The following is a 24,527-nucleotide window of genomic DNA, read 5'->3' on the forward strand; positions in this document are numbered from 1 at the left end:
TTAATTTAAAAAATGTTGTTTTTTAAGACTTGAGAGGGAGTGTGAGTGGGGGAGTGGCAGAGAGAGGGAGAGAAACGAACTCCCCACTGAGCAAGGAGCCTGATGCAGGGGTAGATCCCACAACCCAGTTTAACTGTCTGAGCCACTCAGGTGCCTGGATAGACTTATTTTTGAGGGCAGGTTTAGGCTCAGAGCATATTTGAGAAGTACAGAGAGTTCCCATCCACCTGCAGCCCCCTCCATGCATTGCCTCCCCTGTTTCCCCCCACCACATCCCCACAGGTGGTCCATTGTTACAGTTGACAAGCCCACCTTGATGTCATCGGCACCCAGGGCCCATGGTTTCCATTAGGGTTCTCTCTAGGTGGTTTAGAGTGCCCTGTTTCTGACAAGCGAGTTTGAGAGCACAAACTGGATAATTCTGCCCAGAACACAGATGGAAACAATCAGGAGGCCTGGGTGGAAATAGGACTGAGGAATGTGTCACAGCCGGCTGTGAAGCGGCTGGCAGGGTGGAGGGCTACGGAGCCAGCGATAATCAACACATCTGACCGAGGGGTCAGTGTGTTCTGTGTTTGGGAGCAAAAAACAGTTAAAAATTACATCTCAGACGAGCTGAGTTTGTGATGTGAGCTGAGCAGTGGTATGAACTTCCATCTTCATAGAAATGTTCTAATCTCAGTGTGCAACTTTTTAAAAATTTTTTATTTATTTATGATAGAGAGAGAGAGAGAGAGAGAGAGGCAGAGACACAGGCAGAGGAAGAAGCAGGCTCCATGCACCGGGAGCCCGACGTGGGATTCGATCCCGGGTCTGCAGGATCACGCCCTGGGCCAAAGGCAGGCGCCAAACCACTGCGCCACCCAGGGATCCCTCAGGGTGCAACTTTTAACAGGATTGCCAAAATTTTTTGTCAGGGCATAAATAGGCCAATAATGAAAAATTAATCTATTAACCATTCTTTCTGGCTCCATTTAAACAGATCGTTGGTGCAGAGATTAGGAAACTTTCTCCGTAAAGGTCCAGAGAGTAAATACCGTGGGCTTTGCCGTCCGAGGCCTCTGCGGCTGCGGTGGACGCCAGGCCGCGCCCAGAGCTCATTCAGGACGGCACAGCCTTCACCTGGCTTAGCGCCCGGCGGTGCGGGAGCCCCCTTCCCCCCACCCCCCCAGCGCACCCCGAGCTGGCCTCTGCGCGGCGCGGGGCGCCCCCTCGTGGCTCCGGGGGGAGGGGAAGGGCAGGAGCAGGGCGGCCGAGCCTCTGCCCCGAGTCCGAGGCCGGGAACCACGCTGCAGGCTGGCGGCCACTTAGCTCGCCGGGACCGCGACCTCCAAGTGCTTTCCTGTATTTTTTGACACTTTGTTTTTTTCAGGGGCGCTCTGGAAGCTTACGTTCAATCTGTAAGAAGTAGAGAAGGCAAAGAATTTGCACCAGTTTATCCCATCATGGTTCAGCTGCTTCAGAAAGCCACATCTGCCCTCCAGTAACACCGGGTCGGTCGCCTCCCTTCTGCGCGAACCCAGACCAGGTTGGCAGTTGGCCTAAGAAACACACTCTGAGAACCAGCCACCGTCCACTACTGCAGGAATGTAATCGAGCTCTCCGGATTCCCGTCTTCTGCCTCCCTCTTTAGCTCCTCTCCCTTAAGTAGCGTAAACGGTCCAAATAGATTCGTTCCCACCTTCAAACTCCGTGGACCTGATTTTTCCAAGATAGCCAACATTTTTCTTTCCTCCTTTCAGGCTTTTTCTATGAGAGTAGCTAAAATTTCTTTTCCATTACATAAGATTCCCCCTGTATGTGTACACATCCTAACTCGTCACTACTTTTTAAGGGATCTGATCAAGTTATAAATTGCTCCCAATTAACCTTTGTTCCCCCCCCCCCCCCCAGGTCATTGGACAACCCCGTGGTTTCCAAATTTGACTTCACGCTAGAGTGAGTCACTGGTGGAAAGCTTTCGAAAATTCTAATGCCCGATTTGCACCCTATATTGCCATGTCCACGGGTAGGAGCCAGGCTTGTTTTTACAGACGTCCACGGGCATTTCTCTAATACGCAGCGACGTCTGGGAACCACCGGTATATCCCAGAGCTAAGGCGCAGGGTCATATGTTGTTTAAGTACGTCCTACCGTATCTATTTTAATAAAGACAGAGCAAGGCTGTCTTTTGTACTCTGCGTGTCATTTTATTAAAAGCAGACTTTGGGGGCTGTTTAACTTTGTAGTAGAGATGTCGAGTTAAATTGTTAAAAACAATTTTTAGTCTACAAAGAGTCTTACAAATAGATAATCTAGATCCTTGTCTATTGCCCGTGACCTGTCACTAACATTTTTTAAGATTTTTATTTGTTCATGAGACAGAGAGCGCGGGAGCTCAGGGAGCCTGATGCAGGATCCGATTCTGGGACTCCAGGATCACGCCCTGGGCCGAAGGCGGCGCTAAACCGCTGAGCTATGAGGGCTGCCCAACATTTTGTTTTTAATGTTTAAAAACCCCATCAGCCACTTCTTAATATATTTTCCACGCCCTGCACCTGTTTAGACCTAAAATTCAGTCAAGTTCAGTCAGAAGTCAGAGATAAACAATTTTCTTTCATTTTATTTGAAATAATATACAAGAATAGAGTGTGCAAAATTCAGGGGCAGCATCATGAAGAGGTGTAAGGAACTGAGATCAGTTTTACAGCTGTGATTCCTACCCAGAAACACCACTTGGTAAGTAACATGAAAAGCCATGATTGTAGCTCAGAGCAGAAGCAGCTGTCTTGCCGCGTGTTGGCAACGTGCTCTCACCTCAGACAGCTGGAGGAAAAGTAAAGTGCGCGTGTTGCACCGCAGTAAGTGCAAAGTCTGCCCCCACCATAAACATATGATGACAAACAAGATATTTAAGATATGTGGCTGAGGAGATACAGAACACAAAGTTAAAAAATACAATGGTGTCAACTGTTAATAGCACCATTACAGTGACTATATCCCAATGCTATTAACGACCTCGACCTGGGCCCGCACCGGGCCTCGCTGGAAGCAATGGATGGGCCTGCCTCGCGTGCCCGGGGGCTGGGGGGCGTGCCCGGGGAGGGGCCTGCAGCAGGCGGCCCTCCTCAGGGCACTGCTGCCATCCACCTGCCGCGTGCTCCGGGAGCCTCGTGGCACCGGCCCCACTAAGAGCTCCCGTGTTTGGCACAGATGCTGGGCCATGCGGTGGTCGCTCAGGGAAAGGCCGGCTCCCAGCTGTTTCATTCCACTATGTGTACAATACAGATTAATAAGCAGTAAGGAGCCAACGTATAGACAGCAGTTACATATTTTTAAATTCCCCTTTTGTACAATTTAAAATAAAACATGTATACACTCTCCTCTCTTTCTACTGTACTTTAGCACCACAGGATATCAATTTTCAAGCCTATATTACCTGATAGACATATATGAAGTTTGGAAGAAAAATAAGGCAATTTGGTTTACAATGTTGATAGTTTTAGCTTACTTAATGCTCTAATGGAGAAAGCAAATCCTCACTCATATTATTAAATCATTTCAAGACTCAATGCTATCAGTATCTTATGGTCACACGAATTCAGGACAAATGGTGACACCTCGATCTTCTTACGTCCCTCCGTCAACAGTCAGTGTTTATGCAACTATAGACTTTAGAACATAAGCATCCTGGCTTAATGCTGCTGTGAGCCCTGTGGAGACAGAATTAAAACAGCGAATGTTTACAAATCAATCCACAGTAATTCGACAAATGAAAGCAAAGATGGATAACAGAATGTTTATAAACTTGCTACTTAAAAAAGATCACTTTCTCCAATGGGATGATTTTTAAAAGTGTGCTAACACCTGCCAGCTCAAACATCCAGAAAACGTATGAAAATGGTCAGAAGAGATGGATTAGCAGGAGCAGAAAAGCAAGGGGATCCAGGCCAAGTCTCACCACGCACAAGTCTAAGGTAATACAGAACTTTGGAAAACCAGCGGAGCCCCCTCTTCTATGGGAGTCTGCCTACCATCTACTTCTTTACAAGAAAATCTTAATAAATATAAGCAAGTGTGAGCTGCGTGTTACTCTAAAAAAGATAACACGCATAAATGTATACAGAATGAGCGGAAGGCATCCTTGGCCAGCCCTCCCCCTGCAAAGGATGGATGTCTTCCTCTTAGTTTTTAAACGGTGTTCCAAACTGAGCTACTCTCTTCTATCGTGAAGTTTCCCTCGTAATTAATCTAAAAATACAACTTAAAAGTCGCTAGCCTAACGGAAACGTTCTAAGAATCAAGTCCATCCAAGGCTGCGTTATCATGGTGTGAATTCATTACAAGTCTCTTCCTGGGCCTATTTCTCTCCTTCCTGAGGTTTTAATCTAGGAATTCTGTGCCAGTGTCCAAAGGCCCCACAAAGCTTAATGTGTCCCATCTTCCTTGGGCCCTGCCCAGTTACGGGATGAAAGGCTGCTGGGCTGGGCCATCCCAAGACTAGAAAGGTTTTGTACTGTGCTGCTGAGTTGTTTACACTGATCTTCCAACCCAACTAAAAATAATACCATTCCAAAATTATTTTTCCACCTCAACATTTCTGGATAAACCTTCTTAAGCATACTGGACATTTCCACTTTCCATGCTAAGAGTAAAGAGCACTTCATGCTTAAAAAAAAAAACAGAAAGAAAGAAAAGAAAGAAGGCAGCCTGCCTCATAGGATGGTGTAAAAACATTATATGTTATGAAATATAAAAAGGCTGAGCAAGAGCCTCGCTACCACCTTTTAAAGGTTAATAAGCATTGCTGCATGTGCCAGTACAGTTATGTGGAGAAGTCAGGGTCTTTTTGAGCAATTAGTTGTTGAAACCTACTGAATTGGTTCTTTTCCTTTTCCAACAGTCAGGATTTAGGCGTTTCTGTTCTTCAGCCAAAGCCTTAGCTTCTAACGTATACATCCTTCTCTCTTCGTTCTTCATTTTCTTCCACCTGTCACCGAGGATCACGCTTATGGCTCTGTAAAATAAACACGGACACCACACTGAAGGCCAGAGCTTCTCTTAGATGCATGTCCAGTGCTGCTACCTCGGGAAGAGATGGAAAGTCAAAAGAAAAAAAGACCAGAATCTTGTCCAACAGAGAGAGGGAAAAGGTCAAGGCTATAGTAGTCATTTCCAGTAAAATCTCAAGTCCCATGGGCCCTTTCATCATAATTTTGGCAGTTAAGGCCTCCTGGAATAGTGCCAGTACTTCCAGTTGTCCAAGGACATCCAAAATGGCTAAGAATTCAATGTCCTACAGAGCTTAAAGGAAAAAGTATTTCAGAGAAATGGTTTAAGTTACCACTGGCTCTATCCTGGCACATCAGTTTCCAAGATGCTGAAGACAGCAAGGCAGACAGCGTTCAGTATCAGCAGCATAAGGTACGAGGAGCTACTCTTGCTTTCTCTTTGTGCCCACAACCCATCAAATACTTAGGATTAAAGCCTCATCTATTCATGCAACCACAGCGAAACTGTGGCGGCGTTAACTATGTGCACCGTACCCTTCCCCTCCTAAGACAAAGCCGAGGTGCTTTCTGTACTTGGGGAGACCGGATAAACTCAAAGGGAAAGAAGCCTCACTGGATAAAACACATCATGACAGAAATCTGAAGCTATTTTAAAACCATACAGTCTCATCCAGAACATGCAGGCAGAAAGCATTTCCCTTCTTTTGTTTTTTGTTTTTTGGCATTTCCCTTCTGTGAGGAGCTTTTAACCATGAACGCCACTGACATAAAATAAAAGGTCAAAGACGCTGCGCAAGGTGTACACGAGGGCAGTGCCTGACGTGAAAGCGAGAGCTGAGCATCTGAGCCTCAAGAGGAAGCACAGCTCTACTGAGTAACAGGAAATTCCGTGTGTAGTATACGTACATATGTATATATATTTTTCCAGTATGTTGATGCAATTAAATGCTGTATTGCATCTTCTTTTATTAAAATGGAAACTAATTTTTACAGCTTCTGAGTTAAAGGTACCACCTAACAGTTGACACATTCACCAAATTGGTAAGAAACATTTAGTAGGGATCAATTCCCAAATCAGAGGTGCAGTTGGTTTGAGAAGTTTCTCTTTTTAAAATGTAAATACTTAAAAATTTAGCTCACAACACCAGACTGGCAGTTGCCAGAGGCTGGGGGTGGGGTGGGGTGGACGAGATAGGTGAAGGGGGTCAGAAGGTACAAACTGCCCGTTATAAAATAAGCTTTGGGGCTGTAGGGTGCTGTACGGGACTACAGTTCATACCGCTGTATCGTGCATGTGAAAGTTGCAAAGAGTAGCTGTTAAAAGTTCTCGTTAAAAGAAAAATTTGTACCTGTGTAGTGACGGATGAGAACTAGGCTTCCTGTGGGGAGAGTTTCACAGTATCTACAAACATCAAATCATTAGCTGACCTGAAACTATGTCCATTCCCTCTCCGTCTATCAGTTAAGCTCCTAAGACATTGAAACTTGAGTTCAAAACTCAATTATTTTATGTGGGTAATCATTTGGCTTTTCTCATGATGTCAAGGAAAACAGTACTTTTGATTTTCAGGGAACCAGGAAAACTGGAAGATGTAATTTTAGTACATAGAGAATTAGGCTGGTCTGATAGGGAGTGAGCAGCGGATGCTCGCTGAGAGGGTAAGCAAACAGTAGAAAGGACTAGAGTCAGTTTTATCCCTGGGTTCTAACTGAGGACACCTCTAAGTTTAGCCTTTGGCAGTTTATAATAATTTCCACATTTGTCGAAAGACTACAAATTGCCTCTGCCTGCACATTCCATAGTATGACACAGATGTAAGGACATCCTTGGGATCTGACACAAACTTTTCTATAAAGATGCAACAGTTAGTTGTTAGAACTGTGTCTTCCGGGGCCCCCGGGCGGCTCAGTGGTTGAGCGTCTTGCCTTTGGTTCAGGGCGTGACCCCGGAACCCCAGGACTGAGTCCCACATCGGGCCCCCCGCAGGGAGGCTGCCTCTCCCTCTGTGTTCCTGCCTCAGTTTCATGAATAAAATCTTTAAAAAAAAACAAGTCTTCCAACAGGCAAACAAACATTTAATATTATTTTAGAAGGCAGATCCTTAGGTAACCGGATTCTCTCTAGGTATTATAAAATATTTACCCATGACCCTAAAAATTCCACTTAACCTTTTATTTTTTTTTTTGAAAGATTTTATTTATTTATTCATGAGAGACACAGAGAGAGAGGCAGAGACACAGGCAGAGGGAGAAGCAGGCTCCCTGCGGGGAGCCCGATATGGGACTTGATCCCGGGTGGGTTTCCAGGATCAGGCCCTGGGCTGAAGGTAGGCACTAAGCGGCTGAGCCACCCAGGATCCCCCCACTTAACCTTTTAAAGTCAACCTAAGAAAACAATTCAATAATAAAAGGTACTGGAGGGGGGCACCTGGGAGGCTCAGTCGATTAAGCCTCTTCCTTGGGCTCAGGTCATGATCTCAGGGTGCTGGGATCCAGCCCCGCACTGGGCTCCCTGCTCAGCGGGAGTGTCCGCATCTCCCTCTGCTTGTGCTCTCTCTCTCTCTCAATCTCTCTCTCTCATTCAAATAAACGAATAAAATCTTTAATAATAAACAAAACCTACTGGAGGGCGAGTTTACTTCATTATCCCAGTTGCTGTGAAACTGCACTGAAGTGTTATTTGTTAGAATCAGAAATACCACTTTTACCTGTTATCTTTCCCTGGATACATCTGAGTATATTCAACTCTGTATTTTTTGGCAAAAAGCATGAAGGCATTCATTGGTCTTTTGCACTTGTTAGGAGAGGTGGCACTCACAGTCCCTGAGCTGTGGTTTTTGACAGCTTTAGCATACAAGGAATTGGAAGAGAGCTGTGAGGATCCTGGCGAGCCACAGCTTTTACTGAGTCCAGATCTTGCAAAGTCTTGACCTCCGGGCCCTCCACAAGACAAAGACGCACGACGCTGACGAGCCATACTACTTAACACATAGACTGCAGAAGAATCCATAGGTGTGAAGTCATAGCTAAAAAAAAAAAAATTATTAACATGGTTTTAATTCAATTTAATTAATTTGTAAAAAACAAGAGAAGAAAAAAACCTTAAAACATCTGATTGGAAACTTGAGCACATGTAATGTTAACCAACCCTACTTTTAACAACTTCGTCACCAATAGCTGCTTCTAAGACGAAAGCTTGTATATGCATTGACTAAACTTATTTTTTTTTAAATCTGCAGAGAATACAAAGTTAAAAAGAAAACTTCAAGCCCCCCATAAGAATGTTAAAATCCACGCACTTTATTCATAGCAAGTACCTCCTCCAGATCCCACACAACCCACTTAATTACTACTTTAGATTCACTTTAACAAATTTGATAATCGGATTTCTTGGCCTGCAGAAGCCTAAATAAAGCTAGAGAATTAAAATGGAGTGGCAGGCACATACCAGGACTAAGGACTATTGTCTTGCTACACAAGACAAAGTGTTGGGAAGGAAAAGTCAAAACTGTTGAATGCAGCTAAAGAACTTAAAAGTCTTTGTTTAGGTCAAAGCGTTCATATAAACGTCCACCACCCCTAGAGGCCAACCATTAGAACACAACTTGGTACCTTAAAAGCAAAAGCTCACACCTATCAGTCGAGGCCACATTCTGGGGAGTATACTCAGCTTAACATCGGCATGGAAACAAGCCATATCCACATTCTCTCGTTTATTTTCCCAACAAGCTTGCTTAGGGAGTATCCTTACCTTCTCTATATAAAGAAACAGGCCAAGAAAGGAACAAGTACCATTCACCCAAGGCCCCAGGTCTGGGCGTCCCCAGGGCCCTAGGTCTCCTCACCAACACCTTCACCCCGGCTGACCTCAGGGTGAACAAACAATAAACAAATTAACTGAAAATACTACCTGAAAAAGTAGAGCTAATGGAGCCGACAACCTAAAGATTACACCTGTCAAAAGATTTCTTTTGTTCCAAATGTGTTAACGCCTACTGCTTACACTTTTTATCTTAACAGAAAAACCTTTTATTCTAAATCAGCCCCTACTCTCTCCCTGAAAGAGAAATTCTGGTAATACGTCACAACAGGTTGACGTCAGCTACAGGAATAGTAGGTACGTGCCTGAAGGTGAAGCGGCAGGAGATCGAAGTAGTCCGGGCACAGGGGCGGCCGGGGCTTCGCGCAGGAGGCCCGGGCCACGCACCGCACACGATAAAAGTGGCTTCTACCAACTACCAAGCACACAATGCCTGGCTTTTTAAAGCTATGACGTAAGACGAATGTAAATGTGACTCCAAAATCGCCTCATCAATGCTCAGCCTGCTTAGCGTAACGTCGGGCCTCCGTCCAACAGGTTTTGCTCTCCTCGAGCCCCTCCCGTATGTAATTTAGAAAAAGAGCAAAACCGAACCAGCATGATAAATGAACCGGGCACAAACTCATTAATCTCCACCAAAGGAAGTATTTGATTACAGTTGGAAATCCAAGATTCCACGAGAGAGAGCAGCGTGTGCGGCACGGAAATCGGACACCACCATCTAGTGGTACAAGCAGAACCAGCCGTCCAGCCCCGCGGGACACTACGTCCTGTACTGGAGGTATTTAATCAGAGACATTCAGGACTTGGACACGACGGCAGCGTTCAGCTCCCACACGGAAGGTCTCCCCGCGGGCAACCTCCCGCCCACGGGCCCTTCCCGCGGCCGCCGCTCGCTCCCCGCGGGGGCAGCCCCGCAGCCCAGGCCACGGGCCGCCGGGCCCACGCCGACCGGGTCTCCCTCGGCGCTGGGTCACCGTCGCCGTCGCCGTCGCCGTCACCGTCGCCGTCGCCGTGCGGCTTCCGAGGGGCCGCCGAAAAGCCCCGTGACGGCCCCCGCCCCCGCCCCGGCCCCGGCCCCGGCCCCGGCCCACCCGAAGCTCGAAGCTCGGTGGGGCCCGGCGCCCTCCCGCCGCGGGCACCCTGGGTCCCTGGCACCCACGTCAGGCTCTCTGATACTTGGCGACTAACTGAAAAGGTACAAAGGTAAGTTCTGGAGGGCGTGACCCTGCGAGACCTTCCTGGGGCCGAGCCCGCCCCGCCCCGCCCCCCCCCCGGGGCACGACTTGGCGGCTCCGCGAAGCGCGAAGGGCGGAGCCTCAGTGACCCCGCAGCGACGGCGGGACCCGGACCCTCACACCGCGGACCCCCCCCCCCCCCCCGCCCCCCGGGCAGCGAGCCCGACGCCTGCGTCCCCGCACAGAAAGGCCCGACACACGAGGGCCGGCGCCTCCGGCCTCCGCTCCTGGGAACCTCGGGGCGCCCCGGGCCGCTGCTCCCCGCCTTGGCGGCCTCCCCGGGCAGCACGTCCGGAACCTGCCGCGGCCGCGGGCGCCGCCGAAAGCGTGGGAGCGGGCGCCCCGCCTTCAGGGCCTCTCCCGGGGCGGCCCCCCGCCCACTCGTGAGGAGCGGGGAGGCGGGAGTCGCCGTGTCGCCGCAAGAAAACGCGAGCACCGTCCAGGGCCACCCCGGGGGTGCGTGCCACGCCGGGAACCCCGCACGGGAAGCCGCCACCGCGGAGAGCAGGAGAGCAGGGGGCAGTCCTCCCCGCCTGAAGGAAAGCTGCGCGCGCCACCGTGGGGTTCCTCGGCCACCCCAGGAAGCCAGCCTCCTGAACGGCCTGTCATCCCTTTACTTTTACAATGATGTCATCATAAAAAATAGTAAGTCACTCACGGACACAACAGAAACCGAGCAGCGCTAAGCGGCAGCACGTCGGGGGAGGCGGCCTGCCACCCTCACCAGGCGGCCGCCGCGTCTGGGTAGGGTTCCAAGGACCATTCTCATCACTTCCACAACAGGTAAGAGTGGCTCACGGTGCCCACACTGTGCGCTACTAACAACATGGTTTACCCCGCACACTGCTTTCCCCTGGGGGAAAAGACCAGCGTGGGATTTGGGTACGTGCAAGGCAAACAGCCTACGGGACAAGCTCCCAGGAAAGGCCTGGTGCTGGGCGTCCAGCAGCTTCCCTGGCAGATGCCCTGTCATACCTGTTGGCACCACTCCCTGCTGAGACGTCAGAGCGTGCTGTGTGACTTCACTGGGACAAGAGTTCTGGAAGCCTGACTTCCTCCAGACTTCACCCCATGCGCCTTTCACTTTTTGTGATTTTGCTTCGTATCCTTTCACTATAAGAAACCTTAGGCCTAAGTGTGACTACGTGCCAAATCCTGTGAGTCATCCTAATACCACTGAACCTGGGGTGGTCCTGGGGATCCCCAGCGTAACTGCATAATGTGTATTCTGTATACTATGTAAAAATTATGTTACTAGATTTATCATTTTATTAGGTGTATCTCTGAAGAACATCTGATCCCAGAAAAACAAAGGAATGATACTTTATATTTCTGAGACTAATCTTACTTAACATTACTTTGAAAATTGACCCATGTTCACAACGTATGACTATGGCTCATTCATCTTCCGCTTGTAAAAAGAATTCCATTGTATGATTGTATCACAATTTGTGTGTTCACTGCAGCGGATGAAGACTGTGCCGTTCCCATGTTCCCACTATGCTGAGCAACACAGCCATGACCTTATTTACATGTCTCCTGGTGCGTGTGTGTAAGGATCTACTTCTCTAGGGTACACATACTTCTCTAGGTGCAACTATTACTGACATTCAGTGATGTAGGATAAAGCCAAATCATCTTCCCAAGTTCTTCTATCTCTAGAATATGCTCACCAAAATGTGAGAGGATCACTGACCTATACACCCTAAGAATGTTTAGAGGTTCGGACCTTCAAACTGTCTCGTTTCTCTATAATTTTTAAAAGAACAGTGTTCATGAGGGATATAATCAAATAGCATTTAGACTTTAATCTGCAGATGTTTATTGCGCATATAACCTGTGCCAGGGCCTGTGCTAAGTTAAGTTGCTTTTTAAAAAGAATAGCCTCACATATCCTTTTGAAATAAAAGTATATTAACGTTATATTTTATTATGTGACAATTATCTTAAAGAAAAAATGAGTCTTAAAATCCCAAATACCTACAGATGGACTTTCTCTGGGTAATTTCTGGGCATAGGTAACCAACGGCCCCAGTCTGCCAGGCCTGCGGAGCTTCCCGAGATGCGGGCCTTTCGGTGCTAACACCAGAAAAGTTGCTACAGCCAGAGAGCTGATCAGATCAGCCTCGAGTGTCAGGACACGTGGGTACTTGCTCGGTTCTACCACTTGCTAGCAAGGTGAACTCAGGAAAAATCACTTCCCTCTTTAAGGTTTTCCAAATGTCAAGTTTTTGCTATTTTTACTATTTGTTAATTCACTCAACTGATGCCCTTGATTGAAATGAATATTAAAGACACCGTTAAGGAAAGAAAAGGGTTAACAGTTAACAACAGAAAACCACTATTAAGAGACTTATGGCCTGGTGAAAACCACTGGCCAGATACTGAAATTTATTATTTATAAAACTACCAAAGCTGATCTGTTTAGTTCTTGGTCACATTGAACATGCAGCATTTTCCCTCACCTAATAACCAAATATTTTATGAACTCACAGTTTTCCTATATGACTACTCTGTATAAAGCTCCCCTTGAACTATTATTTTACTTTAATTACCTAGTATTTTTTAATTGTCTATATACTTCCTCTAAGTAGTCCTTTAATAATTCTCAAATCTTGTAGGTTTACCCTCCTGAATACTGACTTAGCAATCATTACAGAGATCAAAGGTAAACAGGAAAAAAAAGAACCCAATATTACCTTTTAAATGTATCAAAAACACCTGAATCATCAAAATTAATGGCATCGGGGTGTCCAGGAGGTAGACATACATCACCAATATGAATCTCACAACATGGAATGCCATGCTGTACCACAGTCAAGCTTGGATAAAACGATGACCAACCTAAAATTAAATCAAACAGCAGTTACGTAAAGGATGGGGATGGATAGAAGGAACCCTAATTATTTATTCTATGAGAGACCTATCACTTCTGAACCTTAAAAACAAAAAGTTATTAGTTAAGTCCCAGCAGATTTTTATCATGTCCTTATCTTTGCCACAAAGCAAGGCCAAGTATTTTCTTCAAGCAAGCAAAAGCTCTCCAAAACTAGTTTAATTCAGCATTTGATTAATATACAGATTCTATCGATCGGCACTTCCAGCAATTCACAAGATACTGGTAGATGATGATGACTGAGACCATGAGTAGAGCCTCTGAATTACTATTTTTAACACAGAGTTGTTATAATAGATTTTGGAAAAGTGATTCAGGTATATAGCATATTTGGTGATCATAAACCAAAATGCAATTACCAGAATACTCCATTCCCCAAACTATACCAAGATAACAGAGAGCTGCTTATATAGTGTGCTACCCAACTCTAAGAGCTCCTACCCACGGAAGTTAGAGCCCCACCTGACTCCTGCTAAGACACGTACGCATCATTAGGTCTTATGATACGGCACGTCCTATGGTAGTTCTCTCTAGCTGGAAAGAAGTATGACCTTCAAGGTTTTTTTTCTTAATCATCAAAGAATTATGCCATAAGACAGTTACAGATTTAAGAAGCTTTCTTTAAAAAGTTACTATAAATTCAAATTGAAGCCCTACCTTTATTTTTAACATAGAAAGGGTGGTCCAGCTTACACTCTACAGTAAGTAAGCCATCTTCCACTGTACCAGGATCAAAAGTCAACTTCAGTACAGACTCGCCAAATGATACACTTTCTTCATGTGATAACAACTTTAGACCATCAGAACCATAGCCCTGAAAATACATGCAGAGAGTGAACAAACAGGCAATGTTTAATTCAACACACAGTGAAGTTCCTATCACACGTCAGACTGGGAAAGGTGAAAACAGACAAGACGGGGATACTCTGTAAAGTCCGGACCCTCCACCCGGTGCTGCAGAAAGGCACACCCAGCGTCACCGCAGTGGGAAGCAGACTGGAACGAGCTCTTCAAGGGGACGACAAATGACACTAATGGACTCGAGTGAAGGGAGCTATAGACTCTAATAAGACACTAGGAAGGACTTTCAGTTCCCAGCAGGACTGGGATTTAAAGGAAGGAAACCCAGAAAGCAGAAGAACAGGCCTCAGTACCAGGAACAGTGGAAACCAGCTAAAACATACAGGACAGTTGAGAGCGGAGGCAGAGAAGCCTGCCAAGCAGGGGCCGGTCCGTAAGGAGAGGAGCCTTGGCGACGGAGGGAGCGCTCAAACTTTCCTCTGACGGCACCGCAGGGCGATGCAAGTATTTTCACCAACAACTGTCAATTTTAAGAAGATGATAAAGTCTGCACAATAAAAGGTGCCTCCGGTATTCATGTCTTTGCAGACACGACAAGAGAAACCCCCGAGTCTGACGCTGACAGGTGCCGCGGCCGCAGAACTGGGGGAATTTTAACCCAAAAATACTAAGCAGTCGGCACATGCCAGGTACTGGGTTCTGAACACACATCACCTCCACGCGATCCCCCCTTCAATTCACAGAAAAACAAAGACCAGCACGCCACCGGCTAGCTTCGGTACACAGCCCTTCTTACACGAGCGCGTGAAGAAGGCATGAAGGAGACAAGCGTGACGGCAACACGTCTTTAGGGAAATAGAACCGATCCACAAGATTTGAAGGGAGGAGGGGAATGGTCAACTTCTTGGTTCTTACTCTGCCAGTCAAGAAGGCTAACGTGTTTAGAAGGGAGAGAAAGGAGGCCAGGCAGGGGAAGGAGAAGGGGAGTCCAGTCGGGGTTATACTACAGCTGAGTATAAAGAACTGATCTTCGTGCGCAGATGTCCAACGTGCAGGCGAGGCCTACAGCCATGTGTGTGTAAATGAAGTTACAGAATCTTCTCACTCTTACAGCTGCCAAGACCTCCAAACAAATCCAATCTCATTCTACAGATCGAGAAGCCAACTAGCAGGAAGAGTGGGGTCGACAATCCGCCCGACATAGTTACACAGAGAGTGTCTGCAAGAACCAGAAACACCCCGGGTCTCCCGCCTCCGAGACCAGAACGCCTTCCACAGGCCCACCGAGGAGCCCTGCTGAGCGTCTCCGCAGACACCACCAAGGGGCAGAACCTTCTCTCACACTCAGCGCCATGGGCAGACGAGGCACCGGCCGCAGGAACAGAGACAGCCGAGACCCGGAGCCCTGCCATGCTGCACAAATCAAGAGAAGACAACACACGGTGTCAAATGTTGCAAGGATGGCAAACAGAGCAAGAAGTCTCTCAAGAAATCAGAATTAAGCTAGCGACCTTTGAGACAACTTGAGTAGAGCAGTAGAGGCGGAAGTCAGCCTAGGAGAGAGTAACAGCAAGAAGGAGAAACTGAAGGCAGTCGAATCAGGACTATTTTTCTCTAGACTCAACAGTAAGTAACAGCAGGATCCAAACAGGAATTTTAAATAGGCACACTTCACATGCCCAAATTCTCCGCCTACAGCGGAGACGGAGAAATTAAAGATTTCAAAGATTAAGATTTTAAAGATATCAACCGACATTTATCCTACTGCTTCCTACTAGTGCTTTTGCTTATCGATTTTGAAAATGCCAGTATTTTATCGTGTCACTTAAAAAGTAACAATATAATCAACTCTCAATTATCCATTTGGGAATTAACCACTTTGCAAATTACCTAAGATAAACCCTTGGTTCCTTTGTTCATTTTATTTCAAATGCCAGTTTGGTTTCCCCCAACCTAAAACGTACAAAAAGAACTGAGAAATACATCTCTTTCCCTCGTGAGAAAGCATAATTGCAAAGGTAAACCCGAAGTCCCTGCCGCTCTCCGTCTGGCTAAGCTGGAACGGAGTCACAAAACCTCTACCTAAAATGTAAGATGTCGCGTAAATATCAAAGTAAATGGAGACTACTCCTACTGATTCATAATAAGCCTAGGTTTCCTTCTGAAAGATTTGGAACAGTTTTCTGAATTTTAAATCAACCTTGTGAGTGCCCACTTGGAGATCTTCCTCATTATCACAGCCTTCGGTTCTAGCAAAATCTTCAACATCTTGCCATTCCTTATTGCTTCCCTTATGAAAGCACAGTCGTGTGCCTGAAGTAGAAAACAAAAACAAATATTAGGTACATGCCTAGCATGCTACACAAGTCGGCTGTAAAAACTCAAGCATTCTTTCACCTTTCAGAAAACAGTGCCAGGCGGTTGAAGGCCAGGAGTTGCACCAGCCCAAATCATCATCATCGGAGAGGGAGGACATGCAGAAAATGCCAGATTCTGACTCACTATTTGCCTATGGAGAAAAACAGCAGAAACTTTTTTATTTTGTAACATATTTTGTTCATATCTGTCTTTATCTCAAGGCCTCAGGCTCTCTCTCCCCACAAGTAGATAACTTTAAGCACTATAAACTTAGGTAAAAATACTCCTTTGAAAACTAAAGTTTCTAGAAGTTTTAGTTCAGTGCATGTTCCCACTGGTAACAAACTTTCCCAACAGTTGGTAGAGCTGTAAGTAAAGTAAAATCGAATCCAGACCACTGGCAGAACAATGAGACGACTTCCCAGCTGTAAGTGCTTCAAAAGTACTTCTGAGAAAAGGAAAGTTAACATATTTCAACTGTTGTGCAAACTCCGTAACAATTTACTCTCATGAATAAACTCACCCTTTCGTGTCCGACTGCTGTTTCCTCCTTCCAGTGCTGAGGGAAGGCTGGCTCGCTCTTAGACGAGGACACGGGTGGAGGGCGTGCATAGGAATGTAAACTTTTGCTAGTAGCTATGATGTGTACAGGAGATGATCTAAAATAAGGAAGCAGTTTTAACCATAAAGCAGAGGTCCTTAAAGTAGATCTTTCCTTCTGATGAAAAGAACTTCATATTCCTAATACCAGTGTTATCACATATAAGACACCTACGGAAAAACACTAGTAAAGACATCAAGATTTCATTTGCAATCTGCTACTCCTTAACTTTTTTTTAATGCTATCCTTAACTTCTTATCCAAGCCCTCTTCACACATTTTAAATACCATTCTTTTTTCATATTTATGTATTTTAAATTCCAAATTATACTTTCCTTTATTCACTCATTTTTATATCAGTAAGTACATATAAACATGCATATTCTCATTCACGAAGGATCATCTGCAAGGCTCCCTGTCTATTTCTCTCCTACTTTCACACAATCAGTATGAACAGGGGCCCTAAGCTGAATGCGACCAACGCGGACCCTCTATCTACCAACCACCTGTCACTGGGCCGATAAAATGAACAACCTAAGGCTAAAATGCTTAAACTTACTATAGCAGAAAGCAGCCTCTTTGCAACTTCTTGTAACTGGACACCACTTCTTGTTTTCTGATACAAACTTGTTGCAAAGCATATACTCATAAGGCTGGTTATTATTCCCTGAGATCACCTTTTAAAAAGGTCAGGGATTCCTGGGCAGGGTACCAGTAAGCAGCATGTCCAGTCAGGGTGAGTAGCACCACGCACTGAGCCCACGAGTTGGGAAAGCAGCAGAGAGGAAGACCACAGGCTCTAGGAGACCAACCCGCCCGAGGCCTCACATCAGGACAGTTCTCGGAGATGCCAACTAGGAAGGGATCTGGTCCACAAGAGAGGAAAGTGTACGCATGTCTGTACTGACCCTCGTAGTTAAAGGAGGAGGGGCATCTCATTTTCCAATCCTTCCCTTATTTATTCCCTGAGAAATTTTATTAGCCCCTCAATTTTTATTTTATCCTCATTAACACTTTTTCATTATGCCTTTGCAGAAGTTACTTTTTGATAAGGGTCTACTGAACTATGCTTTCATGTTCAGAGCACTTCTTAAATAAAAACCCCTCAAAAGTTTTGAAGGATTTTATTAGCACACTTTCCAACCAATTTTGGATTTCAAAATATGAATATTAAATGTTTCATCTTTGCCACATTTCTTCCTTTTATTAAACATTTAGACCTTTATGAAGTATTAGAGAATGGCCAAACTGCTAAAACATCCTCAAGTATACCCTGGCTTCCCGACTAATTAAAGAAAAGGGGTTTATTTATTCTTCTGTTGAACCACTTAAGGAGAAGTAACAACATAACATTCTGAAACAAATACAGTCTAAATTTTCTGTAAAAATTAACATGCCAAACATGTCTGCAACACCAACACCACTGGTCTCCTCTGTCCCTCTACCTGCGCAGGGGTAATATAAACTGGACCTGTCCTCAGCCCCTTGGTACTGCACAGTTACAATCTCAGACATCCAGAGCTCACTAAATCCATTTAACATGCTACGAGAAGTTGCAATGAGCAGCCCCTGACAGTGTCAGCAGACAGGCGAGACAGCAGAGCAGGACTCCTGGACTCTCCTAGTAAGGAGAGAAGCGCAGAAAATGCTGCAGAATACGTTTATATCTTCAGGGAGATACTCCTTTAGTTATGTTTTTATATCAATTACCTTTCTGAGGCTCTACTCAACTTTCCATGAACTACATTATTAATTCTCTTAAGTTTGTGCTAAAAAAATGTTATCTCTAAACTAGGAAAAAGAAAGTCCAACTGAAAAATCAGAGTCTGCTTTTTTTAATTGTACATGAATTTTTAGCTTTTTGACTACTTTTTCTTTCTGGGAAATTTTCATGAATTAAACTGAAAGATTCAGTTAACTAAACTAAATTTGCCCTAATCAAGACCAATATCCTGAACAGAAGGAAAACATAATTTCATGGGGTGCAAGAAAACCAGGGCTTCACATATTAAAGTTTATTTTGTAGCAAAGAACTACAGTAAGTTAGAAGCACTACCAAAATTCAATTATTCCTCTATCATCTTGAATGGACTACAGTCTGTCTACCCACCTGAGTAGAAATATGGGCAATTGTGTCCTCTACAAACTATCATATTTAGCTAGGTCTTTTTACTTAATTTTCTAATTTTAGGGATAATTAATGAAAAGTTATCCACTTAGGTCTCTAGGAATTTTAGTTCAAAGCTTCCACAATTTTCACAGCACAACAACTCATTTGCGGAAACTGTGGTCTGAATATAAGAAACAGTGGTTTTTTTTTTTTCCAATAGGAGTCCACTTTTATTAAATTCCATATTTTAACATTAGCAATTATAGTTTTCACTAATAGGTAAATAACATAAGGTCACATACACTGTGGAAGAAAATAAACCTAGACCAAAAGAAGCCAAACTCCAGGCTGTTAAGTTTTAAAATAAAACATTTATTATACCTACAGTTTCTGAGACAAGTATAATTTTCAATTCTATAATCATAAATATATAATAAAGGTGTATCTTGGTCTGGATTTATTTTTTGATGACTTTAATACATTTACAAATATTTTTGACTCTGCAGTCCTCAGATCACTTTTATCTACTTCTAAAAGTATGAAATCAAAAAAAAAATAAAATAAAATAAAAGTATGAAATCATATTAGGTGAAAAAGCTCTGCAATCATTACAGAACAGAAAATTTAATTCTAATGACTTTACTTAAATTCTAATTTCAGTAAACCCCCTCATTAAATGGTTAATAGCATTATTACTTTTCAAACTAGGAAAAAAAAAAAAAACCCAGCTCCTTGTAATGATAGAAGTTTGCAATAAAAATATAGGCAGTGTTCCCACCTGTTGTAGAATGAGCACTGCATAAGCGGACTTTGTGGACTGGTGGCGATATTTGCTAATTCTGTTAGCCAATCCACCTCATTTTCACCGTAAGTATTTTCTGATATGTCTGAGGTATTTTGGTTCCAAGATGGTCTTGGATATTCTTGATGTGAAACATCTGAACTTAGCTGATATATGGCAGATTGGGTAGGATCACTTTGAACAGCCTGAAGTTCAGGAAGGTCATCTGCAAATAAACATACTCAAAATTATAAAAAGGAAATTGCTAATACAGGGAATAATGTTATAATTACAGCTAGAAGTGAAGTCCTTAAATCTAATTAATTTTGCAAAAAGAAAAATGCAAATTCGAAATGTTTTCTTGAATAAAACAAAGTTCAATCTAAAAAATGACACCTTCTATATTCAAGGGTCAACAGAGCCTGATGGGAAATAGACTGAATGGATGTAAATGTACTAATGACTTGTAATTACCACACCTGTTCTCAGACCGGAAAAACAAAGTTTGTGTTTTCTCTTTTTTTTTTTATAGTTCACCTGGGATTAGTCCATATACCACCAAGACATTTTCAGCTTAACGTGTTAATGAGGAAAAAGGCATCTCACATATACACAGATGTACTTACTCTGACACTTTGTTACCGTTATGGAAGGTTACTGCAATAATGGGAACACTTTTTAAAGAGGAGATCGACAGGTCATATGATAAAGTTTTAGGTGCTACTTATTCTTTTTTTGTTGTTTTTTAAAGATGTATTTATTTATTTATTCGTGAGAGACACACAGGGAGAGGCAGAGGGACAGAGGGAGAACCCTCCTGGAAGGGAGCCTGATGTGGGACTCGATTTCCGGACTGGGATCACGCCCTGAGACAAAGGCAGATGCTCAACCACAAAGCCACCCAGGTGTCCTGAGGTGCTACTTATTCAACTTAATCTATGCTAAATTATTTCTTTTGAGCGAGAAATTCTGAACAGTTACAATAGTAACTGTTGATTATGTTTTCCTAAAGGTCTGTTTCCAAGGCTCATGCATTCATCATGGTTATAAACACGGAGGAAGGCTGAGCTCTAAAAAAATATTTAAAAAAATAAACAGGAGGGGAGAAAAATCATCTTGCCAGCTTTAAAACAACTTTGTAAAACACCTACAACAAACCACAGATCCCCTGGGTCCCCTCAGCATGTAAGTCAGGAAATCCTTCTAGCCTTGGGAGTTCTGGCCAGCTGTTACCATGTGGGTACAGACGCAGAATTCCTGTTCGGGCAAATATCTCAGGACGGCCTATTAAATGTCTTACTTCTAAGGACTGATTCAGGACATCCATTCAGAAAACAGACAAGAAGGTGTCTCCTTCACCAAGCAACTGAAAAACACCATACCGACCCCATCTAACTGCACCCTGTAACTGTCGTGCTGGGGGAGCCCTTCCCCTTCCCTCACCGCTGACAACCTTCTCAAGCCAGCACTTCAAGTTTCTGTATGTAAAGGGTCCGTTTGTCTCTCAAGCTCCGGAAAATAACTGCTTTAAAACTGAAGCAGTAAGGAGCGGTATGAGTTTTGGCACCCCTGGGCCCTAACTGCTAGGCCTCCATTTCCTCCAGAAACTAAAGTGCCCTGGTGGACAGTGGACCACCCAGACACACGGGCGCTCTGTGCTCCACAGCACCCACCACTCAGTGAGACTCCCAGGGGCCAGCAACCCCTTGGCGTTTATGTAGGCCATGTCTCAAGACCTGAGCATCTCCAAATTCCCAAAGAGCTTTGCAGTACGTGGTCCCCTCTGCTTTATCATTTGCAAAGTGAGGGTAATCTGGGCTGGGGGGTGGAGGGGGTGGTGAACCTCTTGGAAAGCTGCATACTAAATGCAGACAGAGCCAAGCTGAGAAGCAGGGCAGCAAGTCCAGGTCACTCGGTGGCGGGGGGGGGGCTCTTCAACACCAACCTTCTGGCAATATGATTCCAAGTCCTACGTTCACAAACCTACACACTGCCATGGGCCGAACATCCCTGGAGAAGCCTGGTGGCGGTGAAAACCACAGATGTCAGATCACCCAGGTTCAAGGGTCCACTGTCCCTCACCCATCACAGCAACAAACCGGCCATGAGGGGGTCAGGGATGGAGAAGAGGAACGCCAAACATTTACTAAGCTCATGCGTGTTTCAAAAGTCACGAGTCACACAGAGGATTTTCCTGAGGTGCAGCCCGACCTTTACCCATAACAGTGGTTTAGTTTGATAATTTGTAAATGAGTCGCAATGAGAACCATAAATAGCCCAAAGTCACATTGGTTTTAAGTAATATTTTACAAGCAGTAACGATGGAACACTGAAAACTCCTCAGGTACACAAACTTCACGTACTCAAGCAGTTTAAGAGGTGGAGAAGCTGACTTAACATAAAAATATGAATCTCAGATTCCTCAACAACTTTTAATTTTGTTTACCAAGCTCCATGTGCTCATCACAGGAGTTGTACCCGGGTGAGGACGGCAGGTTTTCATTACACTGCAGCAGCTCCAGTGAGTCGTTCATTCCTGACGCTCGCTTGTCCATCACCAGTAGGAGTTTCTGCACCGCATTAGGCATCTGATTTGTCTTCACTTCCCACACCATGTTATGGTGCCCCGACTGCAAATAAAAATAATAAAGACCAAAATGTCAAGTCATGTGATCCAGAGATTACAGAAGTATTAAATCCAACAGAGACTCAGAATGCTGTATCTTTAACTTAATCATGTTGCCATCTGTATCCCCCTCAAATCCTTCAGACCAGGGACTCCCTGATTTCTTGGGCTACAACCATGTAGTCAGCACTAAATCATACCCAGATACCAAAGGATTCAGATCTTAAATTTATAAAAGTCTTTTATTAAAAAAATAATAGCACCGCTATATATTTTTTTATTTCTTTAGTAGTTCTGAGACCCAAATATAGAGACCAAGGAAGCCATTTTTCAACTTGTATCTTCACATTTAAAAAAAAAAAAAAACACGGGGATCCCTGGGTGGCTCAGCAGTTTAGCGCCTGCCTTTGGCCCAGGGTGCGATCCTGGAGACCCGGGATCAAATCCCGCATCGGGCTCCCGGCATGGAGCCTGCTTCTCCCTCTGCCTGTGTCTCTGCCTCTCTCTCTCTCTCTCTCTCTCTATCATAAATAAATAAATAAATCTTAAAAAAAAATTTTAACAAACTTTCCTGAAATAAAAAAAAAAAAAAAACCCTGAGGAAATATTCTATTTTTTCTTTTTTTTAAGATTTATTTATTCATGAGAGACAGAGAGAGAGAGAAAGAGAGGAAGAGACATAGGCAGAGGGAGAAGCAGGCTCCATGCAGGAAGCCTGACGTGGGACTCGATCCCGGGTCTCCAGGATCACACCCTGGGCTGAAGGCGGCGCTAAACCGAAGCCACCCGGGCTGCCCATTTTTTCTCATTTTTGAAGATTCTATTTCAATTTCTCTATTTACCAACTGTTATTTTGTTTTCTCGTCTTCTGAAAGTAAAGTTTAATACACTTAAAATAACATTCTCTGAAAGACATTGAAGAGTTTCTTAAAATGGCCATATATTATCCTTCTCAAAAAAATTAAAATGCTTTGTTTCTTTATGAAAATTTGGTACCTAGCCATCATAAAGAGACCTGTCCTTCTGAATAACATATTTCTAGAAAGATGAATAATAATCATAGGAAATTTAAACAAATAGCAAATCTATTCCTTTTAAGGCTACAAAGTTATCACAAGGAAGAAAATAACATAGGATTAATATACCTAAAATAATCTCAAGCAAGTCTACCAACTAAATTTTGTTACAAAAGTAAAATGTGGTTATACCCTTTACACTCTGCCTTTGGACAATGATCAAATTGGTTATTTAACAGAGGTAATAGCATCAAGAAGATTCCCTGATTTCTCAGGCTTGACTCCAGATCTCATTTTATTTTTTTTAAGATTTTATTTATTTATTCATGAGAAACACAGAGAGACAGATAGAGGCAGAGACACAGGCAGAGGGAGAAGCAGGCTCCATACCGGGAGCCCGACGTAGGACTCGATCCCGGGACTCCAGGATCACGCCCTGGGCTGAAGGCAGCGCTAAATCACTGAGCAACCAGGCCTGCCCTCCAGATCTCATTTTTTAAAAAAAAGTCCTAATGAGCTAATATGAAATACACACAAGAAATCTAATATGACATAGTTTTTCCTCAAAATAAGACAGATGTGCTGCAATTTAAAGTCACTAAAAATAAATAAATAAATAAAGTCACTAAAAGTCTAGTACTCCAGTCTGCATTGACCAAAAATGCAGTGAAAAGATGTTAACTGGTCAGTATTTACACCAGAACTTTCTAAGCCATGACATGATCACCAACAAACACTGGCAACACTGACAAATATTTTTCTACAAAGGCTTTTTCATGATCTTTTTATTATGAAATATGTTTTCCTAACTGTGTAATACATAATCACTGTGGAGGGGGAAAGAGGCATTTTTAAAAAAAAAATAATGACTTAAAAAAAATGATTTAGAGAGAGAGAGAAAGAGGGCACAAGTCGGGGGCATGAGTGGAGGGAAAGAATCTCAAGCAGATTCCCCACGGAGTGCAGAGCCCAAGAGGGAACTTATCTCAGGACCCTGAGATTATGACCAGAGCCAAAATCAAGAGTGAGACAAACCGCCTGAGCCACCTGGGCGCCCAGGAATAATGACTTCTAATCCCACCAACCAGATTTAGATATTGCTAACACTTTGGTGTACTGTTTTATAATCCAATCTCTTTTTTATATAGACACCTATGATAATATATTTTCCTTCATACTTTGCACTATATATAATTCTTTGTTCATAAGCATTTTCCTAGGTCACTAATTTTTCTTAGGTATCTATTTTAAATAAATCCATAATATACATCATTAAGATATACCAAATTT

At 44.0% G+C, this 24,527-nt stretch overlaps 2 protein-coding genes and 2 long non-coding RNA genes across 5 annotated transcripts in view; 3 read left to right on the forward strand and 1 right to left on the reverse strand.

Moving 5' to 3' along the window:
- The window catches only part of COG5 (component of oligomeric golgi complex 5), a 298,141-nt gene extending 295,966 nt beyond the window's left edge, over window positions 1–2,175 (forward strand). Inside the window, exon 22 of the mRNA XM_038562706.1 lies at window positions 1,373–2,175. Coding sequence (XP_038418634.1) covers window positions 1,373–1,487 — 115 coding nt within the window. The 3' untranslated portion in view covers window positions 1,488–2,175. The remainder of the gene's footprint in view (window positions 1–1,372) is intronic.
- A 400-nt stretch (window positions 2,176–2,575) lies between these two features.
- The window catches only part of HBP1 (HMG-box transcription factor 1), a 28,561-nt gene continuing 6,609 nt past the window's right edge, over window positions 2,576–24,527 (reverse strand). For both annotated transcript variants that reach the window (XM_038562707.1, XM_038562708.1), the window contains exons 2-11: window positions 22,042–22,225; window positions 19,593–19,821; window positions 16,628–16,763; window positions 16,144–16,255; window positions 15,947–16,059; window positions 13,603–13,759; window positions 12,749–12,893; window positions 7,700–8,017; window positions 4,855–4,996; window positions 2,576–3,692 (exon numbers count right to left, since the gene is read on the reverse strand). In XM_038562707.1, the coding sequence (XP_038418635.1) occupies window positions 3,675–3,692; window positions 4,855–4,996; window positions 7,700–8,017; window positions 12,749–12,893; window positions 13,603–13,759; window positions 15,947–16,059; window positions 16,144–16,255; window positions 16,628–16,763; window positions 19,593–19,821; window positions 22,042–22,225 (1,554 nt within the window). In that variant the 3' untranslated portion in view covers window positions 2,576–3,674. The remainder of the gene's footprint in view (window positions 3,693–4,854; window positions 4,997–7,699; window positions 8,018–12,748; window positions 12,894–13,602; window positions 13,760–15,946; window positions 16,060–16,143; window positions 16,256–16,627; window positions 16,764–19,592; window positions 19,822–22,041; window positions 22,226–24,527) is intronic.
- Window positions 10,365–24,527, forward strand: part of LOC106559951 — a 34,059-nt gene continuing 19,896 nt past the window's right edge. Inside the window, exon 1 of the long non-coding RNA XR_005373164.1 lies at window positions 10,365–10,832. This is a non-coding gene — a long non-coding RNA (uncharacterized LOC106559951). The remainder of the gene's footprint in view (window positions 10,833–24,527) is intronic.
- LOC111090891 lies at window positions 10,839–16,641 on the forward strand. The gene is made up of 2 exons (XR_005373166.1): window positions 10,839–11,206; window positions 16,151–16,641. It is a non-coding gene; the product is annotated as an uncharacterized LOC111090891 (long non-coding RNA).

This window comes from Canis lupus, chromosome 18, assembly GCF_011100685.1.
Source record: "Canis lupus familiaris isolate Mischka breed German Shepherd chromosome 18, alternate assembly UU_Cfam_GSD_1.0, whole genome shotgun sequence".
NCBI lineage: Eukaryota > Metazoa > Chordata > Mammalia > Carnivora > Canidae > Canis > Canis lupus.